We start from the raw sequence: 10572 nt of genomic DNA, 5'->3' as shown, positions 1-10572 counted from the left end.
ATATAACTATTCTTTGATATTTCTTTTTTTTTTTCCAGTTTTTGGCCAGGGCTGGATTTGAACCCACCACTTCTGGCATATGGGGCCGGCGCCCTACTCCTTGAGCCACAGGCATCACCCTCTTTGATATTTCTTATATTCCAAAAATTAGGAAGTAAGTTACATCCACAGGCAGGGAATTTAACTCTTGACAGTTGTTTATGATTCTTTTAACAGGCTCTTCTACAATATATGGAGCTAAACGAAAAGATGAAAAGCCTAGCACTGCTTAGATATCAGCTTGATAAACAGCTTGGGATGCCAAATGCATAACTAGAAATGGTATATTCTAATTTAGAGGAAGATGACAAGTGAATGAATAACATGCACACAAACTAGTAATTTACCCTAATAAATTAATTATTCACTTGCAAATATTACCAAAAGTAAAAAAATTTATTTTACAGAGTGGTTGGTTTTTATAATACATCAAAAACTGTAATGTTATACTTCCCTGTTCTTACTGATTATCTCATACTAGTGGTTGAAGTTTCTTTCAAATAATTTAGTTTACATTTAAAGTGGCAATACAGATTTTACTTAATGGACTTAAGTTATAATTAGAAACCAGTTTTATATACAGAAATTGCATAAATATAGAACTTTTATTCCTATTTCATCCTTAGGCTATGCAAAAAACTGACTAAAAATTTCTCATTTGGGTCTTTGTAATAAACATGTAAATACATATTTACAATGAAGATGTTTTCTGATAGAAAGTAAACAAAGAATTTTGGTCTTCACTAGGATCCATCATTATGTTTCCATTTTTGAAGATGATGAGAAATCTTATGTTCACTCAAATTTTAAGATTCCTTTATATACATAATTCAAATATTATTTCACTTGTATAATTAATGCTTCATTCTGTATTTAAATTTCCTTTAAAAAAGATTCCTTGATCCAATAGTAGGGAGCTTTAAAAGTTCCAGTACAATTATGTGCAATTTTCATCCCTCTGACAGTATTACAAATACTGGGTTATTTAATCATCATTGTTCAGATTCCAGGGGAAATTCTTGAATTGTCTCACATGATGTAAGTACCATCTTTGCAATATTTCATAGACTCCATTTGTTTTGTCATAGCCAGAACATCATGAAATCCAGTACTTAGTCCAGACATATGTTGAAAGTATGCCTCTTTTTCCACTTGAATTGTTAAATTATTTACTCCTGCATCTTTAATTATTCCTGTAACCTGTTATAAAAATCCAGATTTTTAAAGTAATACATTTAGTACATGTGTATTAATATGTCTTAAATAACTGATACAGGCTAAGTATCTGTACTGTGAAAATCTGAAATCTAAAACCATCCAAAATCTGAAACTTTTTTTTGGCAGGGGAGGGGTACAGAGTCTCACTCTGTTGCTTCAGAGTAGAGTGTAGTAGCATCAGCCTAGCTCACAGCAAGCTCAATCTCCTGGGTCAACCAATCCTCTTCCCTCAGCCTCTTGAGTAACTGGGATTATGGGCACTTGCCATAATACCTAGCTGATTTTTCTATTTTTTTGGTAGGGATGGGGTCTTAATCTTGCTCAGGCTGGTCTTGAACTCCTGAACTCAAGGAATCCACCCACCTCCACCTCCCAGAGTGCTAGGATTACAGGTGTAAGCCACTGTGCCCAGCCTGTGATACTTTTTGAGTGTTGACATAAGATCTGAAACTCTTGAGTGCTGATGTAACACTCAAAAGAAATGCTCATGGAAGCATTTCAGATTTCCAGATTAGGGATGCTCAACTGGTAAGTATAACATAAATATTACAGAATCTGAACAAATCTGAAATTCAAAACCCTTCTGGTCCCAAGCATTTTGGATATTGAATCTGTATCATATCTTTTACGGTTACAGGTAGGCTAAGATAAATCCTCACAGTAATGTTTATTATTTAGTTCAGCAAAATATTAAGGATCTTTTAGAAAGTCAATAAATTACTGACTTGATATTCATAGTAGAAAAGGAAAATATCTCCTGTTTCAAATTTGGTTCATCTAGAATAGGGCTTTAGGAACTGTTTGTCTCCAAACACAGCATATATACTGCTAACCTGACTATTATTGAGGAATAGATTTATAACAGCATAATTAATTACTGGAAACCAAGACAGACCATAATGAATTTTATTACATTAACTTCAGCTTATCCTCTAAATACTGAAACTAGTATTATATATGAATTACCTAAGTTGAAATTACTTTAAAAACAAAAGATTATTACCTGCTGTACCACTCTTTGTTCCAGCACATCAGATGTCACCTGTATATGAATTGTTCCTGCCACAACACTAGCAGAATGACGCCAAAAATGAGCATCTCGGTATGAGATTAATCCTTCAATTTTCTGTATCTGACAAATTTAAAAAGAGTTGATATAAATGGCTGATTAATTTATGGAAATGCTTTCTGATAGAAAGTAAACACAGATTCCTTGGCAAAGGACTATGACAGCAAGTGCAGGGTCTTTATACCCCAATTTGGCATTCATGAGTATTCATATCTCTAATTTTACTGATAAAACACAACTTTGTCTTTTTTTTGAGACAGCGCCTCGAGCTGTCACCTGGGGTAGAGTGCTGTGGCATCATAGCTTACAGCAACCTCCAACTCCTGGGCTCAACTGATTCTCCTGCCTCTGCCTCCCTAGGTGAGATTAAAGGCACCTGCCACAATGCCAGGCTATTTTTTGGTTGCAGGCGTTATTGCTGTTTGGCGGGCCCAGGCTGGATTTGAACCTGCCAGCTCTGGTGTATGTGGCTGGCGCCTTAGATGCTTGAGCCACAGGCGCTGAGCCATGTTTTTGTTTTGTTTTGTTTTGTTTTTTGAGATAGACTCTTAAGCTGTCGCCCTGGGGTAGAGTGCTGTGGTGTCATAGCTCACAGCAATCTCCACTCTTGGGCTCAAGAGAGCCTCTTGTCTCAGTTTTTTTCTGTTTAGTAGAGACAGGGGTCTCAGTTTTTGCTCTGGCTAGTCTTGAACTCATGAGCTCAAGCAATCCTCCCACCTCTGCCTCCCAGAGTGCTAGGATTACAGGCATCAGCCACCGCTCCCAGCCTATTCTGTCTATTCTAAACATTATCTGAACCTATCTAATATCCAGTGAACCAGGTATATGTGGTTTCTTTTACAGATAAACATTATTTGTTATACAGAGATAGAGTTAACACATTCAAAAGATAGCCTCAATGTTCAACATGAGAGGCTTGTTTAAATAAATTACTGACTACTAATATAATACAATACTATTCTGTCATGTAATAAAAATATCTTATATACATATACATATATATATATATATACATATATATATTTTTTTTTTTTGGAGACAGAGCCTCAAGCTGTTGCCCTTAGGTAGAGTGCTATGGCATCATAGCTCACAGCAACCTCTAACTCCTGGGCTCAAGAGATTCTCCTGTCTCCCCTTCCCAAGTAGCTGGGACTACAGATGCCTACCACAACGCCGAGCTATGTTTTTTTGGTTGCAGCTGTCACTGTTAGGTGGGCCTGGGCTGGATTTGAACCCACCAGGTCAGGTCTATGTGGCTGGTGTCTTAGCCGCTTGAGTCAGTATGTATATTTTTTTGAAACAGAGCCTTAAGCTATAGCCTTGGGTAGAATGCCATGGCTTTGCAACTCACAGCAACCTCCAACTGCTGGGCTCAAGCGATTCTCCTGTCTCCCCCTCCCAAGTAGCTGGGACCACAGGGGCTTGCCACAATGCCCAGCCATTTTTTGGTTATAACTGTCATTGTTTGGCAGTCCTGGGCTGGATTTGAATCTGCCAGCTCCAGTGTATGTGGACCATTTTTATTTTTTTGAAACAGAGTCTCACTTTGTCACCCTTGGTGGAGTGCCATGGCATCATAGCTCACAGCAACCTCAAATTCTTAAGCTTAAGCGATTCTCTTGCCTCAGCCTCCTGAATAGCTGGGACTACAGATGCCCACCACAATGCCTGGCTCTTTTTTTGTTGCAGTTGTTATTGTTGTTTTAGCAGGCCTGGGCTGGGTTCGAACATACCAGCCTTGGTATATATATGTGGTTGGTGGCCTACCGAATGTGCTCTGGGTGCTGCTGCCTGGCTGGATTATATTTTTTTCTGTCTTTAGTAGAGAGGTCTCCCTTTTGCTTAGGCTGGTCTCCAACTCCTGAGCTCAGATACTCCATCCACATTGGCCTCCCAGAGTGTGCTAGGATTACAGGCATGATCCACCAAGACCAGCCTGACATATTTTTGGAATAAAACACTTTTTAAAAAGTAGAATAAATTTTTTTTTTTGAGACGGAGTCTCATTTTGTTGCCCTTGGTAGAGTGCTGTGGCACTCATAGCAACCTCAACCTCTTGGGATCCAGTAATCCTCTTCTCTTATTACCTGGTTGAATTGAGATTTTTTTTTCTTTGAGACAGAGTCTCACTGTGTTGCTCTCAATAGAGTGCCATAGCGTCATAGCTCACAGCAACCTCAAACTCTCGGGCTTAAGCGATTCTCTTGCCTCAGCCTCCCAAGTAGCTGGGACTACAAGCACCTGCTACAACACCTGGCTATATTTTTGTTGCAGTTATTATTGTTTTAGCTGGCCTGGGCCAAGGTTTGAACTGCCAGCCTCAGTGTATGTGGCTGGTGCCCTACCCACTGAGCTGCCAGCACTGCCTGAATTGAGATTTAAACAAAAGAAAAAGGATCTCTCTCCATGTATTCAGTCTCTGTTTTATATACATTAAGTAAAACTGTTTATTTTTCATTCGTGTTACATATTTCTTGTATAAGTACTTAATTCAATTGCAATTTTTTTTATTGACAATACTTGCTCCCAGAGACTTAATTTTAATTTTTTTTTTTTTTTGAGACAGTCTTACTTTGTCATCTTTAGTAGAGTGACATGGTGTCATAGCTCACAGCAACCTCAGACACTTGCGCTTAAGCAATTCTCTTGCCTCAGCCTCTTGAATAGCTAGGACTTCAGGTGCCTGCCGCAACACCCAGCTATTTTTAGAGGGGGTCTTGCTCTTGTTCAGGCTGGTCTCGAACCTGTGAGCTCAGGCAGTCCACCCACCTTGGCCTCCCAGAGTGCCAGAATTATAGGCATGAGCCACCATGCTTGGCCAGCTTTAATGCTATTTTAAAAGGAAAGCAAATATTGCAGAAATTACATACATACCTTTTCTAAAGCATTATGTAGTTCTTTTTCATATTCTGGTGGCAGTCTCAGTAGTAGAACCTGACAGGCATCTTTAATCAGTGGGACAACACTGAGAAATATTAATATAGCAATAAAAAGAGAACAGAGGGGATCAGCAATGAACCATCCAAACTGTTCTATAAGAATTGTGGATACAATTACACCAATGCTGCCAAGTGTGTCTGCCAAAACATGTAGAAATACACCTACAAATAAAATATATCAAAACATTAAAAATTATGGCATATCTAATTTAGTTCTTTTATCTATTCTGCCAGTATTACTGGTACCTATTATGAATTACACACTTTGCTAGTGACTAGTACTTCAAAATGTCTCTAAAACATGGGCACTGCCTTCAAGAAGTTCTAAGTACAATGGTAAAACATAAGAACATGGGCACCTGAGACAGTGTGCGGAGTTTTATTGTGGTGTAGGTTGTGAAGTCTTCCTAAAAATCATGCTAGAACAAATTACTTATATTAAATGATCAGGATAGGCTCAGTGCTTGTAGCTCAGTGGTTAGGGCGCCAGCCACATATACGAGGCAGGTGGGCTCGAACCCACTCCAGGCCTGCTAAACAATTGACAACTGCAACAAAAAAATAGCTGGGTATTGTGGTTGGCACCTGTAGTCCCAGCTACTTGGAAGGCTGAGGCACTTAAGATGGTGCCTGTGGCTCAAGGAGTAGGGCACTGGCCCCATATGCCTTGAGGGTGGCGGGTTCAAACCCAGCCCCAGCCAAAAAACTGCAAAGAAAAAAAAAAAAGAGAATTGCATAAGCCCAAGAGTTGAGGTTGCTGTGAGCTGTGACACCACAGCACTCTACCCAGGCCAACATAATGAGACTGTCTCAAAACAAAAAACAAAAAACAAAAAAACCCCTAAGCCAAAAAACAATGATCAGGATAAACAATTCAACATAAGTGATTAATATTTCCTCTAAAATGGCTCGGCACCTGTGGCTCAAGTGGCTAAGGCGCCAGGCACATACACCTGAGCTGGCGGGTTCAAATCCAGCCCCGGCCCGCCAAACAACAATGACGGCTGCAACCAAAAAATAGCCGGGCGTTGTGGCGGGTGCCTGTAGTCCCAGCTACTTGGGAGGCTGAGGCAAGAGAATCGCTTGAGCCCAGGAGTTGGTGGTTGCTATGAGCTGTGATGCCCAGGCACACTCTATCCAGGGGGACAACTTGAGGCTCTGTCTCAAAAACAAAACAAAACAAAACAAAACAATTTCCTCTAAAATGTTTTATTGTGCAATAAAGATTCCAAAACAGGAAAAGAAATTTCCTTGAAGGTTCATAATGACTTGCTTTCAATGTTTCTCTTTCAAATAATATTTATCCCAACTACTACTATGAAAAGGACTGTATATTAGATTTTGAAGATTTTTTTTGGCCGGGGCTGGTGCCCTACTCCTTTGAGCCGCAGATGCTGCCCTTTTTTTTTTGGAGACAGAGTCTTACTTTGTCCCTCTTGGTAGAGTGCTTGGCGTCATGGATCATAGCAACCTCAAACTCTTGGGCTCAAATGATTTTCTTGCTTTAGCCTCCTGAGTAGTTGAAACTACAGGAGCCCATCACAATGCCTGGCTATTTTTAGAGGCGAGGTCTTGCTCTTGCTCACGCTGGTCTTGAACCTGAGAGCTCAGGGTAATCTACCTGCGTCAGCCTCCCAGAGTGCTACGATTACAGATGTGAGCCGCCTTATCTGGCTTTTTTTTTTTTTTTTGACACAGTCTCTCTGTGTTGCCCAGGCTAGAGTATAGTGGTGTCAGTCTAACTCACAGCAACCTCAAACTCCTGGGCTCAAGAGACCTTCCTGCCTTAGCCTCCTAATAGCTGGGACTACAGGCACCTGCCACAATACCTGGCTCATTTTTTCCCTATATTTAGTAGAGATGAGGGGGAAGGGTCATCTTGCTCTTGCTCAGGCTGGTCTCAAACTCCTGAGCTCAAGGGAGCCTCCAGCCTTGGGCTCCCAAAGTGTGAGGATTACAGGTGTGAGCCACAGCACCCAGCCTCACTTCAATAATTTTTTTTTTTTTTGCAGTTTTTGGCCGGGGCTGGGTTTGAACCTGCCACCTCCAGCATATGGGGCCAGTGCCTTACTCCTTTGAGCCACAGGCGCCGCCCAATAATTTTTCACTTTAGGGTGGTGCCTGTGGCTCAAGGGGTAGGGTGTCGGCCCTATATACCAGAAGTGGCAGGTTCAAACCTGGCTCTGGCAAAAAAACTCCAAAAAAAAAAATTTTTTTTTTAACTTTAATTTGGTAAGAATAATTAAAACTATTATTTAAACTATTTCATAGTTTAAACTATGAAAACTATACTCTTTTTTTTTTTTTTTTCTGCCTGGGGCTGGATTTGAACCTGCCACCTCCGGCATATGGGGCCAGCGCCCTACTCCTTTGAGCCATAGGCACTACCCTGAAAACTATACTCTTAACAATTTTTTTTTTTTTTTTTAGGAGACAGAGTTTCACTTTATTACCCTTGGTAGAGTTCTATGGCGTCACAGCTCACAGCAACCTCCAGCTCTTGGGCTTACGCAATTCTCTTGCCTGGAGTAGCTGGAACTACAGGTGCCCGCCACAATGCCTGACTATGTTTTTGTTGCAGTTTGCCCAGGGCTGGGTTTGAACCTGACACCCTCAATATATGGGGCCAGCACCCTACTCACTGAGCCACAGGTGCTGCCCTACTCTTAACAAATTTTTAAGTGTATGATATACTATTGCTAATGATAGGTATTATGTTGTACCAGGAGGTCTCTAGAACTTACACACCTTGCTTAACTGAAACATTATGCCTATGATCAGTAACTGCTCCTCTCCTCCTAGCACCATTATTTCCACTCTTTGATTCCGAGTTTCATACTATACAACTGAAATCAAGCAGTATTTGTTTGTGATAGGCTTATTTCACTCAGCATAATGTCTTCATGTTAATTTATGTTGTTACCTATTACACAATTTCCTTCTTTTTAAAGGCTGAATATTCTACTTTACATATATGCAAATATGAATGTTTTCCATAACAGATGATTTCAGATGTTTCTTTTAGCCACAGATTGCTTTTTAAAAGTCAAATGAGGCTCGGCACCTGTAGCTCAACAGCTAGGGTGCCAGCCACATATACCAGAGCTGGCAGGTTTGAATCCAGTCCGGGCCTTCCAAACAATAATGACAACTACAACCAAAAAATAGCTGGGTGTTTGTGGTGGGTGCCTGTAGTCCCAGCTACTTGAGAGGCTGAGGCAAGAAAATTGCTTAAGCCCAAGAGTTTAAGGTTGCTGTGAGCTGTGATGCTACATCACTCTACTGAGGACAATACAGTGAGACTCTGTCTCAAAAAAATAAAAAAAAGAAAATAAATAAAAATCAAATGATACCCGAAGACCAATGCTTAATACAATACAGACTGTTAATTTAGAACACAGTTAAGAGGTTGGATAATATTTGACAAAAACTTACCCCTCATGTTAGCATTCATGCCTCCGCCTGTGGATCCATGGCTGTGACTGTGCCCATGGTCACTGTGTCCGTGCATATGGTGTGAATGGCTGTGATCAGATGAGTGGCAGCTTCCTTGAGAAGCTCCATGGTTATGGCTATGGGCATGGCTAAAGGCACAGATACCAATAAGGTTTACTATCAGCCCTCCAACTGAGACTGGCTAGCAAAAGGGAGAAAAGAAAACCTTTAAATTTGTAATTTTTAAATAAACTTACTTAAAAGTTACTACATAGCTATACTATGTTTTTCTGTTTACAGCCTTGAAAGTATTTACAATAAAACTTCACTAACTTTATTAAGTCCAATTTTTTTTTTTTTTTGAGACAGAGCCTCTAGCTGTCCCCCTGGGTAGAGTGCTGTAGCATCACAGCTCACAGCAACCTCCAACTCCTGGGCTCAAGAGATTCTCCTGCCTCCTCCTCCCTAGTAGCTGGGACTACAGGTGCCCGCCACAACACCCAACTATTTTTTGGTTGCAGCCATTGTTGTTTGGTGGGCCCAGGCTGGATTAGAACCCGCCAGCTCTGGTGTACGTGGCTGGCGCCTTAGCCATTTGAGCCACAGGTGCCAAGCCAGTAAGTTCAAACATTTAATAATAATTTTAGAATATTTTAGAAGAAACATTTTAACTTTCAAATATCAAAATTGATAGGTAGGGGAAATTGGACATACTCTAATTAGGTGATTAAGAACCATATATACTTGATTCATGGTTTATGCATAAATAAATGATACAAAGTTTTGTTTATTTAAATAAAGAGATTAGGGTGGGTGTGGTGGCTCCTGCCTATAATCCTAGCACTCTGGGAGGTAGAGGCAGGAGGATCCCTTGAGTTCAGGGGTTTTAAGACCGAACGAAAGTTTAAGACTTGAACGAAAGCAAGAGCAAGACACTCTTTTTCTACTAAAAGTAGGAAATGGCTGGGCCTTGTGGCAGGTGGCTATAGTTCTGGCCACTCAGGAGGCTGAGGCAGGAGGATCACTTCATCCCAGGACTCTGAAGTTGCTATGAGCTAGGCTGATGCCATGGCACTTTGGTCTGGGCCACCCAGTGAGACTCTGTCCCCACACCCAAAAAAGTATGAAAGTATTGCTCACTAGGGCAAGTATACATTATACGTGAAATCTTGTTTTTACTAAGTAAGTTTGAACAATGTGTATAGCAATGATTATAATTATTAATGTATGAATTCCAAATACAGTCTTACCATGTCTTAAAAATAGGTAAGAGTTTTCAAAGTAGAAAATATACAATGAAAAAGCAAATATATAAGGGTTGAGCACAGTGGCTCATGCCTGTAATCCTAGTACTCTGGGAGGCCAAGGTGAGTGGATTGCTTGAGTTGAAGAATTTAAGTCCAGCCTCAACAAGAGTGAGACCCTGTCTCTAAAGATAGCCGGGCTTTGTGGCGGTTGCCACCTGTAGTCCCAGCTACTAGGGAGGCTGAGGCAAGAAAATCACTTGAGCCTAAGAGTAACATACTCTACTGAGGGTGGCAAAGTGAGACTGTCTCAAAAAAATAAAAGATAAAAGAAAAATATAGGGTGGTGCCTGTGGCTCAAAGGAATAGGGCACTGGCCCCATATACTGGAAGTGGTGGGTTCAAACCTGGCCCTGGCCAAAAACTGAAAAAAAAAAAAAAAAAAAGGCAAATACATAACAGTAATCTCCTGTATTTTTTTTTTTAAGGAAGTGAATGACATTAGCTTGATATAATGGTGCCACAATAATACACTAAAGCAGCGGTTCTCTACAATCCACAGGAACTGTATTAAAGGACTGTGGCATTAAGAATCACTGCTCTGGGGCAGCCCCTGTGGCTCAAAGGA

The 10572-nt window shown here is 40.6% G+C and overlaps 1 protein-coding gene across 2 annotated transcripts in view; it reads right to left on the bottom strand.

Annotated features, from left to right (window-relative positions):
• Positions 1-416: 416 nt before the first annotated feature.
• The window catches only part of SLC30A5 (solute carrier family 30 member 5), a 43220-nt gene continuing 33064 nt past the window's right edge, over positions 417-10572 (bottom strand). Inside the window, exons 13-16 of one of the 2 annotated variants that reach the window (XM_003785883.3) lie at positions 8701-8902; positions 5201-5427; positions 2261-2389; positions 417-1239 (exon numbers count right to left, since the gene is read on the bottom strand). In XM_003785883.3, coding sequence (XP_003785931.1) covers positions 1069-1239; positions 2261-2389; positions 5201-5427; positions 8701-8902 — 729 coding nt within the window. In that variant the 3' untranslated portion in view covers positions 417-1068. The remainder of the gene's footprint in view (positions 1240-2260; positions 2390-5200; positions 5428-8700; positions 8903-10572) is intronic. The other variant, XM_023510896.1, reaches the window with a different exon arrangement.

The sequence above is a fragment of the Otolemur garnettii genome, unplaced genomic scaffold (genome assembly GCF_000181295.1).
Source record: "Otolemur garnettii isolate 467f Iridium unplaced genomic scaffold, OtoGar3 scaffold00017, whole genome shotgun sequence".
NCBI classification, from domain to species: domain Eukaryota; kingdom Metazoa; phylum Chordata; class Mammalia; order Primates; family Galagidae; genus Otolemur; species Otolemur garnettii.
This window is presented reverse-complemented; position numbering and strand designations above follow the sequence as displayed.